At 40.6% G+C, this 21,388-nt stretch overlaps 1 protein-coding gene across 7 annotated transcripts in view; it reads left to right on the forward strand.

Annotated features, from left to right (window-relative positions):
• ATP11C (ATPase phospholipid transporting 11C) overlaps positions 1 to 21,388 on the forward strand; it is a 175,713-nt gene that overhangs the window by 54,727 nt on the left and 99,598 nt on the right. For 5 of the 7 annotated variants that reach the window (XM_032428198.1, XM_032428195.1, XM_032428201.1 and 2 more), the window contains exon 1: positions 14,344 to 16,632. The exons of the other annotated variants lie outside the window; for them this stretch is intronic. In XM_032428198.1, coding sequence (XP_032284089.1) covers positions 16,597 to 16,632 — 36 coding nt within the window. In that variant the 5' untranslated portion in view covers positions 14,344 to 16,596. Of the gene's footprint in view, positions 1 to 14,343; positions 16,633 to 21,388 lie in introns of those variants that run through there. 7 annotated transcript variants of the gene reach the window in all.

Raw genomic sequence — 21,388 nt, forward strand, 5'->3', positions numbered from 1 at the left:
CCCCGAGTCAGGCTCCATGCTCAGCATGGAGTCTGCTTGGGATTCTCTCTCTCTCTCTTCCTATGCCCCTCCTGCTCGTGCTGTCTCTCTCTCTCTCAAATAAATAAATAAAATCTTAAAGAAAAAAGAAAGTGTTCTAAAATTAGATTGTGGGGATGGTTGCATAACACTCTGTACATATTGAAAACTATTGGATCATTAAACAAATGAATTCTATGGTATGTGAATTATATAGCAATAAAGCTCTTATTTTGAAAAGTACTCGTTAGCACTATTTTACCAGCTCTACCGCTTACTAGCTGGCTCCGTGGCCTTGAGCAAGTTCCTTTCCATTCTGTACCTTGACTTCCTTACCTTTACATGGTGAGAATAATAGTACCTTCCTAATAGGTTGGTTGTGAGTACTAAATGAGTAAATATATGTAAAGAACTTAGAATTATACTTTGGAACGTAAGCCCTCAAGATTGCCAGTGGTTGTCATTGTTTTCCTATGTGTGTAGAGCTCAGAAGAGAAGTCTGGGCTGAAGATAATATACCTTTTTTTGGTGTCATCAGCATTTAGATGATGATTAAAGCCATGCATGTAGATTAGGTTACCTAGGGAGAGCATGCAGAATGGTGGAGGACAGAGAGCTGAGGGCTGAATCTAGGGAAATACCAGCATTTAGTCATTTAAGGTGGGGGGCTGGACAAGCAGATTTGACAAAGGAGACTTAACAGGAATGTCCAGAGAGGTAAGAGGAGGTGTGATGTCATGAAAGCAAAGGAGAAAATGGTCTTCCAAGAAGGAGATAATAGTTTAATAGTGTCAGTATTACAGAGGTTAAATAAGGAACTGTCCATTCAATTTGGCAAGTTAGAGCTGTGGGAGTATGGGCACCGGAACCAGCTTACAGACAGAGGGCTAAAAGAATGAAAAGAAGGTGAGAAAGTAGACATAGTGCATGTATTCTTTTGAGGGCGCTACTTATTCGTTCAATTATTTATTGAACTCCTACTATGTGCCTGGCCCTGCTCTACGTTAGTGGTATGCCGGTGAACAAAAAACAAAACAAAAAATCCCTGCCCTAAAGGAGCTTTACCTTTAATACTGGGCCTGTGTAGGGAAGGAGCGAGATAAGGCTGGAAGAGGGTTTTCTGTCAAGGAAAGTCTGTGAAGTGTAAGAAAATAAGGACCCTAACTTAAGCTAAGGAGCCATGGGGGAGATAGAGAGTAGATGTGAAGTGATTAACAGTATAGGGGAGATGGGATAATTATTGGTGCAAAAAGATGGGAACATGGTGATCAAGAACATAGGGGGAAGCTCTTTAGTAGCAGTCTTAAACAGGAGAAGAGATTTCCTCTTCTGAAGTGAGGGGGGAAGACTGATGTGCACACACAAGGAAATGTGAAGAAAGGCCTACCGGATGACCCTGATTTTTTAAAGGGGTGTAGGAGCAAGGTCTCCTGTATAGAGAGGAGTGTGGTAAGCTTTGGGCATTTAGTGTAAGTGGGTAGTGAGATGAGCAAGGACAAGTAGGTTTGTGGAGTGACACTGAGGAATTTGTAATGGCATCATTCTTCATATTGGTGTGGTTTTATCAAAACAGTTCTCACTCCTTCATGCAGGAATAAAGAAAGCAGTTTCTGAGATTGGTCCTGGATTTAAGGCTTTATGGTCAATCATGGCAGAAAGCCAGTTTGGGAAGGAATTGAGGAGGCTAGTGAGAGAATGGGTTCTGTGACTGAGCATGGTGTTCAGACTTCATAGGGGAAGTGAAGGTAAGGAGTTTGACAGATAGGGTGGGATCAAGAGACTAGAGATTTTAAAGAGCTTTTGTAGTGGGAGTGAAAGAGCTGAAAAGCTGAGAGAGAGCTATTGTTTTTTGAGGTATCAGAGGTGAAACAGGAGGTGGTAACAAATCCTAGTCTGTTCAAAGAGTAGTTGACTAGAGCAAAGGTGAAGATCCTTAGAGCAAAAGAAGGCTGGGACTTGAAAATCTAGCTTTCTGGATGAGTTGACCATGTGAATGATGGAATTTCCAACAGTGTGGCAAGAGTTGGCATAGAGAGTAAGACTAAAAGCCACATTTCAAAGTGTACAGTCATTGTCACTATGTGATCATGATAGAGATAATGAAGGATAGTAAAGGTCACTAGAGATAGAGAATTCCAAGAACTATGAAAGGAGTATGGAGTAGGCCATTCACATGAACATTAAAATTTCATAGGATAATGGCAGGGGATAGGATGGAAAGGCTGCCAGTGACCCAAATGCATGAAGGGAAATGTCCAGGAGACATGATATCCTTGACAAAGAGGGGTTAAAAGCTTGTATCTCTAGATGGCATGAGCCCCAAGGGAGGAGGGACTTTTCATGAGGTTGGATTAATGGACCGTATAAGCAATGGGGAGGCAAGAGGAGGTTGACTCCTACCCCTCTGAGAAAGAGTCTTCAGAAGAGAGCCAGGTCTCCCAAAATACAGTGAGCTGTGTGCATGCTGAGCAACACCACAGCCGTTGCTGAGGCCTGGGCTCGCCTGGACTAAAAGATTGACCTGATGTATGCCAAGTGTGCCTTTGTTCACTGTATGTGAGTGGGGCATGGAGGAAGGAGAGTTTTCTCAGGCCCCCAGGAGGACATGGCTGCCCTTGAGAAGGATTATGAGGAGGTTGGGATGGATAGTGGTGAGGGAGAGGATGAGGGTGAAGAGTATTAACCTGTCTGCTGCAATTTTATACTCCATTATCTTGGCACTGTCTTGTTTCTGTTCTGGAAGCTGTCCATTGTGGCCCTACCTTGTCAACACAAGTGATGTTTCTATTAAAAAAGAAAAGAAAAGAAAGCCAGTCTCTGGGAAGCCAAGTATTTATAGGGAAGGTTTTCTGATGTTAAGGATATAGAGGGTTTGATTAACAAGGATGGCAGATGCTATAGCCCACAGTTTAATCAGTGGTTTAGGAGAGAGGGAGGGAAGTGGAGCAGTGAAGTTAGGAAGAGGAGGTGGAGAAAAGAAGGACAGAGCAGGCGGAAGATGAGGATGGGCAGTTGGATGAGAGTCCTGGGTTGAAGTAATTGGTTTGGGGGTTCCCAAATTTTTTTGATAGACATCTGCAGTAAATGCCACATGAGTAGTCTGGAGTGCCACAGGAGGACCTGGAAATTGCTCCCATCAGTCTTTTCCCTCTGCAGATGCTGTCTGGGTCTGAGCCTGACTAGAGTTCTAGTTTATGTGTTTCTTGCCCCCAACCCTGACATTTATTTTAATTAATGTGAATCTGCTTTGTTCAAATTATAAATTGTAACAATAAACATGCTGTTTTAGAAGTGCAGCCAAAATCCCTAGTTATGGTATACTTTGTGTTACTTTCAAGTTTTATTTTTTTTCCCAACTATATTGAAATTCAGTGGACATACATCATTGGGGCACCTGGGTGGCTCAATCAGTTAAGTGTCTGATTCCTGATTTTGGCTCAGGTCATGATCTCAGGGTCATGAGATCGAGCCCCGCGTCGGGCTCCATGCTCAGCAAAAAGTCTGCTGGAGATTCTTTATCTCCCTCTCCCCCTGCTAGTGCTCTCTTCCATCTCTCTAAATAAATAAAAACAAAATCTTAAAAAAAAATTCTTGGGGTGCCTGGGTGGCTCAGTCGTTAACATCTGCCTTCAGCTCAGGTCATGATCCCAGGGTCCTGGGATCGAGCCCTGCATCGGGCTCCCTGCTCCGCGGGAAGCCTGCTTCTCCCTCTCCCTCTCCCCCTGCTTTGTGTTCCCTCTCTCGCTGTGTCTCTCTCTGTCAAATAAATAAATAAAATCTTAAAAAAAAATTTAACATTGTGTAAATTTAAGGCATACAACATAATGATTTGAAATATGTATATATTAAGAAATGATTGGGCGCCTGGGTGGCTCAGTCGTTAAGCGTCTGCCTTCGGCTCAGGTCATGATCCCAGAGTCCTGGGATTGAGCCCCGCATCGGGCTGCCCCCTCAGCGGGAGCCTGCTTCTCCCTCTCCCCCTGCTTGTGTTCCCTCCCTCACTGTGTCTCTCTCTGTCAAATGGATAAATAAAATCTTTAAAAAAAAAAAAATGATTACTACAATAAAATTAGCTAACCCATCCATCACCTCGCATAGTTACAAATTTTTTTTCTTCTTTCTTTCTTTCTTTTTTTTTTTTTTTACAAATTTTAAATGTTTATTCTGGGAGTTAAGGAATTTCTTCATAGTATTTTATGGTCACCATCAGAACCCAAATCCTGTTTTCACTATAGCAACTGGGTGGTTGGGTGTTTATTCATTTAAAGAAATGTATCTATTTATTTATTTATGAAGAAAAAAGAAAGAACGATGGCAAAAGTAAACCTTAGGAGTTACTTGGTGGATTGCATTATGCCACGGACAATTGCTGAACCCAGCCTTACTTAAGCATTTACAAAGCCAGTTTTGATTAGCTCTTTAATCCTGATTATCAGATAGACTTCAGTCTACTAAACCAAGTCCAGTGGTGATTATTACTGAGATTTATAGCCACTGATACCACAAAATCTTACAATTTAGCTCTTAAGGAATTCTAGGGGTGGGGCTATTATTTAAGACGGCAAATCTTTCTCCAGTTTGTTATATACCAGGTAACAGCTAGAGGCTGAGGTCAAGCTATGTGTTCTCCTTTACTATAAACCTTTAAATATAAATGTGTAAGAAAAATTTCCTTTTGGAAGATCACATTAAAATTAGAAGATTCATACTGAAATTTATATGGTAGAGATTATCACACAACAGACCTACAACTTCCCTCTTGCTGTAGGAGTTTTCTTTCTTAAACTTAATTATTCCCAAAGCAAATGCATTCAAACATCAAAAATGAATGGGACAGCCTATCTGGCAAGCAAAAGCATGTTTTAAAAATGATTTCAAAGATTTGTAAAATTAACTGTTAAACACATTCATGGAAAAGCAGAAATATTTATGGCGATTTATCTAAATCTCACTTTTTTGAGGTGGGGGAGGAGCAGAGGGAGAGAGAGGATTTTAAGCAGGCTCCACGCCCAGCACAGAGCCCAGCTCTGGGCTCCATCCCACCACCCTGAAATCGTGACCTGAGCCGAAACCAAGAGTCAGACGCTTAACCGACTGAGCCACCCAAATGCCCTGGTTTCTCTAAATCTCTTCAAAGCAGAAGTTTAGCATAGGAATGATGGTTATCACTGTGCCTAGCTCTTTTGATGCTCTTTAAATATTTGTTTGTTTTAGAAAAGGATAGGCCTTTGGTTTAGGGGATCTCCCCCTCTGCACATATCATTTGATTTATTGTGAAGGAACAGTGGGCGAAGGTGAATGTCTGAGGCCAGCTGTTTCCAGCCTCTCTTTGTCCACAGCAGGTCGCTGCTCTGACCACGTCCTCCTACCCTAACTAAAGGGCAGGATGGAAGGTTTTCTCACCCCGTCTGCCTGTGTATGTGCTTTCCTCTCACACTCTCACTCTCAGCACCCAGCCTTCCCTGCATTGCAGGTGTTGCAGAGACGTGTGCTATTTCATAGCTGTGTACATTTAATTACACTTGCTGTTTATTTCTGCTTTCAACCCAGTGCTTAAGCCAGAGCCCTCCACTCTCTGATTCTCCCTGAATTCCAACCCCAAGCTGAGTCATTTACCATAACCTTTGAGGAGCCTTTTGAAATTGGCTTTAGTTTTTTTTGCAAGCATTGTGAATGACCTATAGGTCTTCTAGTTCCATTGAAATCCTAAGTAAAGTCAAAATGTACTATTCTGTCTTATGCTCATATGCTAGCTAATTAAGTATTATCTGGTCAGTGTGGCATAGGTCACTTAAATATCCAAGATCACTTTGATTTTATAAGCATGCTTTCTTTCTCTCCTACCATTTTACAAAGATTGTATCTCTCTCTTTATTCTGGTTATGAAAATGTTCACATTGATTTCATTTGTGCCACTGTATGGCAAGTATAATAACCCTGCAGATGTATTTCAGTTATTTGTATTAGGATTACATCTTTTTTTATGTAGATATGTTTTATCTGTGTTGGAAGCAACTGGTTGTGGCAGCAAAAGAATTTGTTATTTCCCTGTGCTGTAATAACAGCAACCAACATTTGCGTATTTAGTGTTTGAAGGCACTGTCTCTTAATTGTCTCATAAATTATCAACATTTATGTAGATAGGGAAACTGAGACATGATGTGGTTAAGGAATTTGCCCAAGATCACTTAGCTAGTAAGGGGCAGAACTAGGATTTGAACCCAGATATCTGGCTCCATAACCCACACACCCAGCCAGTATGCTCATCTTCCTTCCTCATCTCTTGTATAACCACTTTGAAACCACTTGGTAATTGCCAGGCTCTCTGAAAGAAGGTCATTAGGATGGAAAGTGTCAGAGTGCCTCTGATTTTTGAATATCAAAAGTAGACCCATTAGAAGATATTTATGAGATAGTTAAACTTTGAGACTCTAGACTTGATCAAATTATATTCTTGTCTCAATTTATAGCTTGGTGATCTCAAATGGCTCTAAATGATACACTGATTTTGGGGCCAGGCTATTTAGTTAAATGATGAGCCATATCGTTTGTAATCCTTCTGTCACTCTGTCCATCTAGGAAAATAAGACAAAGAGCTCCAAGTGGGTAATCACCTTGAGGGAAAAGTCAGTATGTAAAGGTTTGCCAATTTTATGTACCTACAGCCCTCCATATGTCACAGGGTCTCTTGATTAGACTGCTGAATTTGGCATAGTTGAACCTTCAGTTTACTTTCAAGGAGACTCATGCGGGTAATTTCAGTCCAGGGGAACAGCAGTTGGGAATAAACTGAGATAATAAGAGAAAATGAGGAGGGAGACCAGTTTGGTAGGAACAGAGCCTTCTTGCCCAGGATTACTAGTAGAAAATGTAGTTAGAATGGATAGGAAAGGTCAGGCTTGTGTTAGAGAAGTCCTGAAACCAAGCACAGTATGTGACTAAAAATAAAATCCTCTTGTCATTGTATCCATATTCTAGTTTTGGAACATGGCACATGTGAAATATATAATAGATTTGAAAATGAATTTAATCATAGTCTGGATTAAAAGAGGCCAAAGTTCCCCAAGGCTCTGACATGCATTAATCTAGAAATCTTCCTAGACTAACTCTATCTGGCCCTAGTCAGCCTCTGCATTTCAGCCAACCTTATTCTTCCTTCCTACTTCTGTATTTACTTAGCAGTGTACCACATGTGGATTTATATGCTTCCTTCTCTTATGTCCTACTTGTGTTCTCTGGTTAACCCCATGAAATTATGTGTCAGGAATTGGGGTGCAACCCCAGCTAAGAGGTCAGTGAGAGGTAACACAGGGGGCAGAGGAGCTAGATGATTGGGATGTACTCCAGTCTGCCCCTTCTTGCTGACTAATGACCTCCCGTGGTGGCAAATGGTGAAAGAATCAAAGAAGGGAGAAAGTTGTTGACTGGCAGGGTGGCAGAGGGAAGATAGGTAACCTTGGAGGGGTCAGGTAGAGGGTCTGGAATTGCAAATGTGCTCGTGTATTTTGGGCAAGGCAGGCTTTGTGGGGGCCTAGGAAGCCATGGGCTCATCTTCTTTGAGTTATAACCTGAGATTTCCCAGTCTCAGAAACATAGGTAGCTAGGGGAAATAGGAAGAAAGGAGGATTTTTCCTTAGGGAAATTACCACTTATTTTGTTTGTTTGAGCATAATCAGGGGAGGGGGCAGAGGGATAGAGAAGCAGATTCCCTGCTGAGCACGGAGCCTAACAGGGCTGATTCCAGGATGCTGAGATCATGATCTGAGCCCAAGGCAGATGCTTAACCGACTGAGCCACCCAGGCGCCCCTGGGGAAATTACTTACCACTTACCAAAAAAAATAAAAAGAAAGAAAGAAAGAAAAAATCTTACTAGGTTACACTATTTGTCAGCTCCAGAGCATTTAACTTTTTTTTTTTTTTTTTTGGCTTTTTGCCTTTTCTATCAGAATGGCTAAAAATTTTGAAATATACCACTTGTGTGTTTGAGTTGTTTTTCTACAAAAGATCCGCTATAGCCTCAGCATAGGAATAGCAAAAACTGAAGGGAGAACTATTCACTAGGTTGTTTTTTGAATATTGATAAAAGGAGAGATTTTCCTTATGGCTGTGCTGCTCTTGAATATGGGGCTTTAATCTTCTTATTTGAAGTTTCATTGGAACAAATAGATTTCTTTCCCAGCCCATTGTACCAGCAGCCATATCAACCTGAAAACTACTGAAAAAAACGAACTAGCCTTGGTTTTCACTGGGAGTAGGGTATCTGGATTTTGTGTTGATTTCTCAATAGTGTTTTTTAAGACTGGAAGCTATGATCCAAGAAATAGTGGTACTGGTTACATGCTGTTGTTTACTTATTTATTAGTAAACCCTTTATGCAAGCTTCATTATGAATTGTTACATCAAATACTATATAAATAATATGTTAATCACTGAGATGTTATTTTTAAAATGCAGTTTATTTTCACTTCCCAGAAGCATCAGGATAATCTTAATATTGTATAAATGTCCTTTGACAGCTTTAGCAGAGTCTTTTTTGTGTGGGGACTTTCTGTATGTTAGTGATACTTCTCTGTGCTCTTCCTGCAGAGAAATCAATGCTGCAAAAAATACCCTGCCCCAGTTTATGATTATCAAATGAGGTAGACTTGAAAAGAGAACAGTGCGTGGCTGGCCAATTTGAATTGTGTTTGCCTTGGATCTAGCCTCTGTTCCATAGTGCATACTAGCTAGATGATGGGCCCTCCTGAAAACCCTTTACAACTTGTCCTTGTACATTATGGCAGGTTATATTCATGGAAGTCAAAGTAATAGAAGTCTAATCTGATTTTCTTCACAGAAACAATATTACATTGAGGATTATATTCCTGGCCTGATGCCTGACTTTTTTTTTTTTTTAACAGAAATGACCATAACCACCCATTTTTAATCAACTGTTTAATCAACTGGAATTGATGAATCTGAATACTGCTCTGCATAAAATTGCCTGAAGTGTATATAAATCAGTTAACAAAGCATCACAATAACCAGCCACATTGAATTATGTTTAATGAGCTTGTGTCAGTAGACTATACAGAGTTCTTATTGTCACAATCACTGCCTTGTTTTTATTGAAACTAATCAGAAGGTTTAAGAAAACACTTTATGCAAAGTCAAGGAATTCACAAAGGATTTCTTCAGCAGAATGTCGGAGGAGAATTTTGGGGAGACTTGGAGTTAGGGCTTTTTGAAAAGCTGAATTGAGATTTTCTTTTTGTTTTGTTCATTGTAAATTCTCTGTAGCAGACATAGACTTTGGAGAAAAGGTTATTGGTCTCTTTTCATTTGAGTTGCCATCAGGAAAGGCTTTCAGGAGAAAGTGACAGTTGAGAGATCTGAAGGGTGACTACAGGTTAAGAAGGTACAGGGGTGAGGGAAGAGTATTCGATGTGGAGTAGGAGCCCTGGAGCAGGAAGGATGGAAGTGGGATGGAAGGAAGGTCAGTGGGCTGTAACAGAGAAAACAAGGCGGAGAGGCTTGGTTGGGGCACGACAAGGTTGGAGAAGCAGGAGGAAGAGACCTGGCTCTGCAAGACCTTGCAGGTCAGAGTAAGGATTTTAATTTTCAGTTTTAAGATCAGTGGGAAACTATTAAAGCGGGGACTGGAGGAGCGGTCTGTCTGATCAGGCTTGTGTTGTGTGTGGTGGTCATGTGGTCCTGGCTGGGTCAGCTCTCCGAACACTGTGTAGCCTTCCTTCCTGCTACTTAGCTGATTTGTGTAAGTATTTGATTAATATCTGGTCTCCCCCACTACACTCCAGGCTCCTTGAAGGCAGAAACGGTGTCAGTTTTTTTATTCATCACTTACAGTATCTTGCATAGTAGGGACTCAATAAATACTGGTTGAATGGAGGCATCAACTATATTAACAATTTTGCCTCATGACCTGCTATAAGGCACAGGTGTTACTTTTTTTTTATTGTGGTGAAATTCACATAACATAAAATTAATTTTAAAAATGATTCAGTGGCATTTAGTATATTCACATGTGACACCACCAAATCTGTCATATCCTGTAGCATTTTCATCATCTCAAAAGGAAACTTCATAACCATTAAGTAGTCACTCCCCAGTCTGCCTTCCTTCCAGCTCCTGACAACCACCAACTTGCTTTCTGTTTTTATGGATTTACCTGTTCTGAATATTTTATATAAATGAAATCATACGGTATATGACCTTTTGTGTCTGGTTTCTCTTAGTGTAATGTTTATAAGGTTCATTCCTGTTGTGTAGCATGTATCAGTAGTTCATTCCTTTTTATGCCTGAATAGTATTCCATTGGATGGAGAGACCACACTTTGTTTATCCATTCATCTCTTGATGGGTATTTGAGTGGTTTCGACTTTTTGACTCTATTGTAAATAGTGCTGCTATGAACATCAATGCACAAGTTTTTGTTTGAACACCTCTTTTCAGAAAAGTTCTTTTGGGGTATACACATAAGAGTAAAATTGCTGGCTCATGCTTAATTCCTTGTTTAGCTTTTGATGAACCCCACCAAACTGTTTTCCACAGAGGCTGAACTATTTTATATTTCTACCAGCAATGTATGGGAGTTCTAATATCTTCACATCCTCACCAACACTTTTTATTTTCCATGTCTTTTTAAAATTCTAGCCATCCTAGAAGAACGTTACCTTTAAAATACATGAATGAGGGGCTCCTGGGTGGCTCAGTCGGTTAAACGTCTGCCTCCAGCTTGGGTCGTGATCTCTGGATCCTGGGATCGAGCCCCGTGTCTGACTCCCTGCTCACCAGGGAGACTGCTTCTCCCTTTCCCTCCCCCTCCTTGTGCTCTCTCTCTCTCAAATAAATATCTAATTTAATTAATTAAATGCATGAGTGAACCTCCCCTTATTCGCAGTGAATATTTCATTCTTTGATACCTTATCACATTGTTGCTCAATATTATGAAAAGTTACAGTGAAGCTCAAAGGTGTACACTGGACTGCATTGGATTCTAAATCCATAAAATCAGTGTCCAACATCATTCTGGTACATTGCCTTCTACGAAAAGCTTGCAACTATTAGGAGAACCCCACCTTTTCCTCTTACCCACCATAATGTTGCTTACAAACTCTTCTGTTGGAGTTATCTTTTGAGAGTTGCATTGAGAATGATGAGGAAGCCCCATGCAATCTTACAGAAGAATATTCTCATCACAAGTAATTTTCTTTTGTTTTGACACATTTATACTTCTATCCATTTCCTTGTGAACACATTTATACTTCTATCCATTTCCTTGCTGTTTCCCTTTATTCCTCTTTTCTTTTTTTTTTTTTTTAAAGCTAACTGTGCCCAGCACCCAGGGAAGAAATGTACCTACTTGCCTTTCGTCTAGGGCAGAGACTGTAGCAAATGGCTGGGAACCAAACAGGTTCTGTCCCTGTTCCTGGGTTCCTGCCCATCCACAGTGGAATGTGTAGATGCATTTTAATTTCTAACCTTCGAGAATTCTCTGTGTTCCGTTGGGTTCTGCCATTTTTCTACCCTTAACTAATGCTGTAATTGTTTTCTCTTTGTTGGTGTTTAGAAGGTTTTACATCATATCTGAGTTTACAAAGTAGAGTAAGAAGAGACTTAGAAATGTATTAACACATTTGCATACACATATGCCTTTTATAATAATGTGAAGTAGAGTGAAATGCATTGCAATCAGGAGAATTGAGTCTTTGTGCACATTTAATTATCGAGTACTCGTCATGACTAATCTACTGTGTTCCACTGAGCAACAATCACTTAATGCTACAACCACTGTGCTGTTTCATGATTTAGCTGAAAGCATTTTTCCTGTTCAAAGCTTGCCAGGTATTTTTAATGTTGGCTGTAAAATTCTTATAATTGTTCTAAATACCCCCTATGTGTGCTTTGGAAATATCTCACTGCTATTTTCAATCATGTACTTGAACAAAACCTCAAATTACTGTTTGTCCTATTTGGTAAAAAACAAAACAAAAAAATGTTTGGTCTGGGGGTGGTATGACCTTCAGTGTGAGTAGTGCTTGTTTTTGAGAAGTCATACATTTTGAATGTGTCTGCTCTAATAAAAATTCCTTCAAGTGGTTTTATATCTCTGTGTGTGTTTCATTTTATAGTAAAAAAAAACCTTTGTACAAGTAAAATTTGTAATTCTAAGTGGTCCATTAATTTTTTAAATTGTTCTTAATGGCGTTTAATCCTAACCTGTTTTTAACTTGAGGTTGTTTGTATCTTGACTGCCGGGACATAAAGTTCATTCTATTTTATCAGAAGAATAAACTGTTTCCCTTGGGTCACAGGCACATTTGAGAAGGCATTCATTTTCTCACATGTAAAGGTTACCAATAAATAAATCGACAGTATGGTGGTTTAAATGGGCATCCTTAAAGCCCCAAAAAGCTAATGTACCTTTTAGTGTACCAAATTAGCACCCTTAAGGCACATGAGCCTTTCCTTGGTCTTGGTGACTTGTTTCTTTTATTTTTCCCTCCTTTACTACTTTGAAGCCTATGAATAAATTTTCATCCTGAATACATTATCTTCTCATGTGTATTGGTTTGTAAATTACTCTTTGTCCTCAAATATGTAATCTCTTTCCCACCCTTGAACAGTTTTTTGTTTTTGTTTTTTTTAAAGATTTTATTTACTTATTTGACAGAGAGAGACACAGCTAGAGAGGGAACACAAGCAGGGGAGTGGGAGAGGGAGAAGCAGGCTTCCCGCGAAGCAGGGAGCCCGATGCAGGGCTCGATCCCAGGACCCTGGGATCATGACCTGAGCCGACGGCAGACGTTAACGACTGAGCCACCCTTTTTTTGTTTCTTTTGGTGTGGGCTGAAATGGGTGGCAAATGACACAATATCCAAAACCACATTTCATGTTTTATTGCTAGAAATCTGGCCCCAGTTCCCCTTATCTTTTTAGGTTACTTAGTCAAGCTCTCCTTGAGTTACCTAGGAAGACATCAATTCTCGGACTTCCCCAATACACACACAGACTAATCGGTAGAAGGCAATTAGAACCAAGATCTCCTGGTTTCTTGCCTCTCATAATTAAGCCTCAGAAGCAGAAGCACCCACTTGGGATCATGGCCAAACACTTAATTTTCCTTATCTATTTTTGGCATAGATGGAGAGAATTTGTCACAAATTTAACAATTCTCTCCCCTCATACTCTGAGTGCCTCGCCGATATTACTAATTGTGAAGAGGTAAGAAATAGAATAGCATTGCCCAGGGGCACCTGGCTGGCGCAGTGGGTTAAGTGTCCGACTCTTAGATTCAGCTCAGGTCATGATCCCAGGGTTGTGAGATCAAGCCCCAAGTTGGGCCCCGTGCTCAGCTTGGGGTCTTTTTTTTTTATTTTTTTAAGATTTTATTTATTTATTTGACAGAGAGACACAGCGAGAGAGGGAATACAAGCAGGGGGAGTGGGAGAGGGAGAAGCAGGCTTCCCGCAGAGCAGGGAGCCCGATGTGGGGCTCGATCCCAGGACCCTGGGATCAAAACTTGAGCCAAAGGGAGATGCTTAACGACTGAGCCACCCAGGTGCCCCAGCTTGGGGTCTTCTTGAGATTCTCTCTCCCTCTGCCCCTCCCACTCATGTGTGCTCACTCTTGTTCTAAAATAAATAAATCTTAAAAAAAAAAAAAGAAAAAGGAATAGCATTGCCCAGGAGGGAGGATTATAGGAGCAGCCTTTCCCCTTGTCTGAGGGACCTCATTATTGTCCCATGTACTGCAGTTTGAGAAACATTGTGTGATGTATTCTGATATTCTTCCCAGTCCATCTTATGGTGGCATTCCTAGTTGGCACTACCCAAAGGTATATTAAAATTTCACAAATAGGGCACCTGGGTTGTTCAGTCAGTTAAGTGTCCATCTGACTCTTGATTTTGGCTCAAGTCATGATCTCAGGGTTGTGAGATGGAGCCCCAAGTCAGGCTCCACACCCAGCTTAAGATTCATTTTCTTGGGGTGCCTGGGTGGCTCAGTCGTTAAGCGTCTGCCTTCAGCTCAGGTCATGATCCCAGGGTCCTGGGATCGAGCCCCGCATGCAGCTCCCTGCTTAGCAAGGAGTCTGCTTCTCCCTCTCCCACTCCCCCTGCTTGTGCTCTCTCTCTCGCTGTATCTCTCTGTGTCAAATAAATAAATAAAATCTTTAAAAAATAAAAAGATTCATACTCTCTGTCTCCCTCCCACCCCTCCTGCCCCCTAAATTTTTTTTCACAAATCAACTTTTATTATACACAAATAATCATATACATAAATAATGCAGTGAAGCCATAAATAAATCAAGTATTTATTTGATGTGGTCTTTCTTCAATATACTGAAAGTTACACATTGCTAATTTATGATGAATCTTTTAAGCATGTTTTAGGAATAATTACAGGTCACCTATTAAATTTATAGCAGCACCCAATCTTTATAGTGCACAGCAGCTTCGAATCCAAAGCTTTTGGGAGGAGAGAAGGGAGATTTAGAGACAGCATCAGTGACCATATGCTCTGCCACAGAGGGAGAAATGGCTTGCCAATTTTACATCCATGACGTCAGATCAACAGTTCCAAAGGACTAATGGCTTATGTTATAGACAGCGGCCTCCAGGGGACTCCTTGAGTGGCCCTCACTTATGGGCAGACATGCCCCCTGACAACCTCCCTGGCCAACTGTAGTCCTCCTCATGCAAGCTACGGAACAGTATTTTCAGGGCTAAGCATTCTCTGCCAGTGGGCCATAATTCACCCCGTCCCTTTGTATAGGGGTGACCTCAGAATTGCCTGCGTCTCTTCTGTAGAGCCAGAAACTTTCTTCCTGTAAATAACACATTTACACCTGAATTATGTTGAGGCCATTGCCTAGTTCTGTGCTGCTGACCCAGTTCCTGGAATTTTAATATTCACATAGTTGGTTAGTACCTGCAAGCTTCATCCTCTTCTCAAGTAAATATCCTTTACAGTCCTTTAAGATGATCTCTGGGTGTTTTGTTAATCCTACAATAGGCAGTCTTTTAAGTTCTTTACTGTTAAGAAAGTGGAGGCTCACCTAAGCCATAGGGATATAATATGGTGTATAATATAAGCATAAGTATCAACAGTACTTCCCAGGGTCATGTCTTTATTGCTTCTCCTGTTCCTTCCAAACCTTGCCCTAAAAGCCTTCACCTACAGAGAAGGTGCTATTTTCAAGAACAGATTTCTTTAAAGACATTGTAATTTGAGCCAAGAAGTTGCCGCAAGAACATGATTGAATGGAAGGCTAGAAATACTTTACCATAGAAGGGGCTACCTTTTGTGAGGCTTGAGTCACAACTCAGCCCCTCCCCATTATCTTCTTGGTTATTCAACTCAACCTTCCTCCAGAATGGAATCTTGTTTTTTACCTACCTCTTTTGTTGGGGATGTTAAAATAACACATACAGCCTTGGATGTGCTATTTAAACCAATTACATATACATCCTGGACATTTATTTTCTAACTAGTTTGCTTTCTGTATAGTATTTAACAATACCAGGGGGGAAATGCATTCATTGGTTCCACTGGACATACTCCAGCATACATTTGAACTGTTAGACCTTTCTAGAAACTTAGCATCACCTTTATAATAATGATTCTATCATTGAAATGGGAGATAAAACTCCGTTCGGGACTTCAGACACCTCTTTTACAATATATTTTTTTGTTCTAGCCAGGGTTTATCTTTTCCTACACTGTAATGAAAATTCTTCACTGGTGACCTAGAAAGTGGTATTTGGATGAGAATTTGTCTCTTCTAGGTAGATATTGGTAAAGGCATTTTTCACCCTAATATCCAGTGGTTCCTTTCCTTGCCATTGTTAGGCATTACTGTTTGCTGCTGAGATAAAACTTCCTTACCTGTGAGAGCTCTAAAAAGTGATAAAAAATCCTTCAGCCCTAAGGGACTTCACAAAAACCATCTGCTTAGGCTATATATATATATATATAGCTATTTTGCTATATATTTTTGAAACTTCAACATACAGTAATAGTCACTCTCTGGTGGTGGGGTGACTCAGTGTATCGTAGCAAATGCCTAGATTGTATCTCTTCCTCTTAAACTATTTACCTGACTAGAACCCAAAGTTCAGCTGAAATTTTGTCTAAAGTTTGAGTTTTTTACTTCCATTTCTTGTCATGGTCCATCTATTGTAGGCATGGGTTAGAAAAGAACTTTACAAGATGAGGAAAAAAATACTATGTGGTGCAAGACACTAATATTTTAAAATGATACTTTGAAATCAAAAGTTACAAAGGCAAATCAGGTGTTGGGAGAAGAGTAACAAAAAAGATGTCAAATGGTGTGATAACAGAGGCCAGGACACCAGCATGTTGCTTCAGAGTCTTAAGGAACAAACCAGCCTTCTAGTGCTTTCTTTTGCCGCCTCCCTTGGAGGTACAGAAACTTGCAAGCCACAGTTGGCTGTCTTCCCGTATTCAGAGAAACTTCACAAGGATCACAGGGGTTGGTACAAGTTGCTTGATAATCTGCAGTGTTTTCTCTGCGATTTAGCTGCCTTTGTGTTAGCACATTTTCACATGTCGGTATGCAGATGGTGCCATCTTTCCCTCCTGCCTCTGAGGTTTGTGATCTATATTTTATTCTGATCTCTTTTCAGCCAGGTTGGGCTTTGAGGTCTTGGGGCCTTGTTGCTTTCTATTTGCATATACATTTTTATCCATTTCCCCAGGGCTATGGTAAATGCTTAGCAGGATTATCAGTCAGCGTCACTGTTGTTCCTATCCTTAGAAGTTATGTACCTCTCTATTTAGATTTTTTAAAGTTTGTTAAGTGTTTGGAATTCAAGGTGGTATGTAGCTATGGATAGTGAAAGTGAAAAAGTAACTTCTCAAGCCTTATAGACCTGTATGCTGAGTTCATCTCAAGTTTGTGTGCATATTGTCAAGCTCTAGGGTAAGAGAAATGCTGTCAACAAGGAAATTGGAGTTGCTGAGCCCCAGCCAGAACTTTTAAGAATCTCAGGTTACTTTCTGTAAATGGAGGAATCTTTGAATCATTAAGAAAATTCCTGTTAGAGTCTTGAATTACTAAATGCTTACAGCAGTTTTGATCTGTCGATTATTAGCCATCCTAAAGACAGCTATATTTCATCTTTAAAGCCACATTTTTGTAGCCCTGAGGTTCTTGGAGTAAAGACATGGTGGGGAGGGGTATCAGATTGAGAACACTTAGAATTATCCCTGGTGGAATTAAACTGCTCAGTGGATCACATTTAGATAACCTAACTCTTGAGTTTCCAAAGAAGGCATTGTTCTTACCTAAGTCCTAAGCATTGTGCCTACTGATACAGATTTTTGGTTTTGTGGGGTTTAATATCCATTTCCTATAGCAGATTCTATTCAATTAAATGTGCTGCCATCAGGTAATGCCTAATTAGAGACAATCTTTGTGTCTCGGGATGTACTTTGAATATTCAGTTATCTTTTGATCAGGTGTTTGAGATTTTCTGTTAATATGACCATAATTAAGCTTTAAGGGCAAGACAACACAAAATGTCTTGTCCTGGTCTTGCTTCACTACCCCTGGCAAAGGAGAGAGACAGCTTAATCACTTAAGATGCTGCAAAAGCAAAATCTGAAAAGTGCGATTTTAAGGCCCAGTTATGACTATCAATTACACATCAAGATTATTCTTCTTGGCTTGTTATAATGGAGTGGGCTTGGAAACCTCAGCAATGTGATCACTGAATACATTGTAGCAATTTTAACCAAGAGGCTTAATACACTGGAAATGTTCCCTGGCACTGTGGTGCTCTCCTCCCTGCACCTCACCCCTCCAACCCTAGGACAGAAAATACTGACTTTTAGGAGCATTTTAGTAGACACCTGAAGTTTTGATGAAACGCTAGTTCTTTCTTTGAATTTTGAATTCATTTGACCTTTTTAAGGCTGATTATGCTGTTCAGAAATACTAGTGCTTCATAAAAGAAAATAGCTTTAGGGCTGGGGTGCAGAGAACAGGTTTTTTTTTTTAAGATTTTATTTATTTATTTGACAGAGAGAGACACAGTGAGAGAGGGAACACAAGCAGGGGTGAGAGGGAGAAGCAGGCTTCCCGCCGAGCAGGGAGCCTGATGCGCGGGGCTCGATCCCAGGACCCTGGGGTCATGACCTGAGCCGAAAGCAGACGCTGAACGACTGAGCCACCCAGGCGCCCCCAGAGAACAGTTTTAAATCACTGCCAGGCTTTTCAGAATTTTAATAATCCATTTTTGTTCATTTCTGAGCAAATACTTAACATTTGCTTTAATAACTCAGCAGTCTGATGACCAATAAAAATAATGCTGTGGGGCTCCTGGGTGGCTCAGTGGGTTGAGCCGACACTTTTTTTTTTTTTAAGATTTTTATTTATTTTTTGACAGAGAGAGACAGTGACAGAGGGAACACAAGCAGGGGGAGTGGGAGAGGGAGAAGCAGGCTTCCTGCCGAGCAGGGAGCCAGACGCGGGGCTCCATTCCAGGACCCTGGGATCATGACCTGAGCTGAAGGCAGATGCTTCACCGCCTGAGCCACCCAGGTGCCCCAAGGTTGAGCCGACTCTTGATCTCGGTTTGGGTCTCCATCTCAGAGTTGTGAGTTCAGGCCCCATGTTGGACTCCATGCTGGGCGTGTAGCTTACTTTAAAAACTTTTTAAATATAAAAATAAGTAAAAACAATGCTGTAATTGCCAGGGATGACATCAGTGATGATTTGCTGATAACTTGAGTAGCTTTGCATTATATCAAGGCCTGTAATTTTCATCATCTGTGATCTAAATAATTGATAGTAGATTAACCACATGCAAAATAAGTATTGAAGGGAAATCTCATTTTGTGAACAGCTCGAAGTGATTGGAGGGGGCACTATTTGAGGGTTATTTGTATTTTTATGCTTTGAAAAGCAAATTGTTTGAATTATTTTAATTTAAAAATGTGGGATTATGGCTGGTATACTAAAAACTTGTAGGATCTTAGGTAAGAGCAGTCACTAATTCAAAGTGAAAGATTGTATAGCAGTTTTCACAGGCATGGGCTACAAATTAGTATTGTCACCTGGGGAGCTTCCAGAAAAATTGAATATTAAATAAAAGACCGAGGCATTGGTGTTGTGTTTAAAGCCAATGTGTGGCCAGAATTAAGAACCACTGATCTAAAACTAAGTGATAAATTTTAAGTCTGCAAGCACCTGGAAAGGGTGGGGATGTGAGCTCTGCTTTAGATTCTGTGCCAGCTTCTATAGTGACAGTCTTATATTGAGGTCTCTATTTTCTCTCAGTTCTTACTGAGTAGTCTAGAGGCAATCAAGAAACAAATTACACTTTCAACAGCTTTTTATGTGTTATGACAAGCAAAGGCATGGGATTTTTTTTTTTAAGATTTTATTTATTTATTTGAGAGAGAGACACAGCGAGAGAGGGAACACAAACAGGGGGAGAGGGAGAGGGAGAAGCAGGCTTCCTGCTGAGCGGGGAGCCGGATGCGGGGCTCGATCCCAGGACTCTGGGATCATGACCTGAGCCGAAGGCAGACGCTTAATGACTGAGCCACCCAGGCGCCCCAAAGGCATGGGATTTTAAGATGGTACTAGTTGAACAACAGTGCCATGTCACTGATTTTATTGAGATACTATGTTTTGGTACCTTCTCCCCCCCACAATATTGTTTATACAATGGAAGTATAAATCAAGGGCACAAAAGGGTACCTTTTATCTTGAGGAAAAAAACAATTGCTCTCTCTGTTACTCATATATTATAAGTATGTATTTTTAATATTTTTCCATACTTTTTATTGTAGTGTATGATGTGTCATTAAAATAGAATCTGTGCCAGCATATTTCAGTTTTTAAAAATGCCATTTCTAAGGACATTTGGATGGGAAGCAGTTCAACACAGGAGGGACTCTTAATGAATTAAAATTCATTATGAGGTGGCAGGAATCATACACTTCCACTCCAGACTACATCGTGTGCCATCCAAAAGGGAAATTTTTTTAAATTCCTACTTGGAGTTTCTCTGCCCTGGCTAAGGCACCTACATTATTCACAATCACAGGAACCTAAAACCACTGTTTTAACACTCAACATTGGCAGCAAGTGGAAAATTACAGTGAAATTTACGCATGAGTTCAGCACTGCCATTTTTATGCAAACTAAACAGTGTTATAAGTTAGAGCAAATTCCACCAGAAATTGCAGGTTCTTCAGATTTTAGGGTGAAGCAGGCATGGAAAAGTCCTCTTTCACCCCACTCCAGCCCCAGTCCCAGGCAGCTGCAAACCCAAATCTGCCTGGGCTGGGGAGACTTTGCCCTTTTTTTAAAAATGCTCAGGAATGGACATGATACAGCTTCTCTCAGGCCCCCTTTTCATCATCTAACAATGATCACTGCCAGGAGCTCCCCCTGCCCCCCGGCTTCCCAGACCTACACAGCAATTTCAATCCATTTTCTCCAACTTAATAGAGATAGAGGTCAGGTAGGCCTTATTTGAAAGTGATCAGAGAGATAATGTATGGGGAAAGCTCTTAGTAAAACTGTAAATGCCATTCAAATGTAGGGCATTCATAAAAATATTATGTGCCTGACAAATTGTGTTAAGCTTGTTCCTGCCAGAGAAGAAAGTTGAAGACAATTCAGAATTGAGGAACTACTAGTTCATTTTTGTTTTAAGCTAATCAGTGGCCACTGTTAACCGAGGGGAACAATTTATATTAGCAGTGCAGGAAACATCCCGCTTCACTGACCCTCTACCTCTTTTCCTTTTCTTCCTCCTTTCCATTTGTAGAATGATCTGAGAATTGGCATAAAAGGTAACTTCCTTATTTACTCTATAGCCTCTTCTTGGTTGTGTGAAAAACTAAACAACCATACAAATATTAAAGGTTGTAAATACATATGTATATGCAGAACTGGCAAGTAATTTGACAATTTCTGTAACTCAGATCTGTACATTATAAGGTTCAGGTCTGTTGTAGACTACAGCAAAGATCATAACTTGCAACAGAAGGTGAGGGTAAGGGTGAAGCAGAATGAGCTATACTTTAGCAAGGTGTATTCACTTTCTGTTTACATTTTGCAAAATGGAGATTATGGAAAATTTAGTGCTCTTATCAGTAAACCATGTCAGACCTTGTATATTACAGTTGCAAACAAAGAAGTCAGTCCCTGAATCAAAATGTATATACCTGCCATTCTTTTCATTCTTTTTTTTTTAAGACTTTATTTATTAGAGGGAGAAAGAGACTTCATGCAGGAGCAGGGGGGATGGGCAGAGGGAGAGGAAGAAGCAGACTCCCCGCTGAGCAGGGAGCCCAATGCGGGGGGGGGGGGGGGGGGGGGGGGGG

Source organism: Phoca vitulina, unplaced genomic scaffold, assembly GCF_004348235.1.
Source record: "Phoca vitulina isolate PV1807 unplaced genomic scaffold, GSC_HSeal_1.0 scaffold39, whole genome shotgun sequence".
NCBI lineage: Eukaryota > Metazoa > Chordata > Mammalia > Carnivora > Phocidae > Phoca > Phoca vitulina.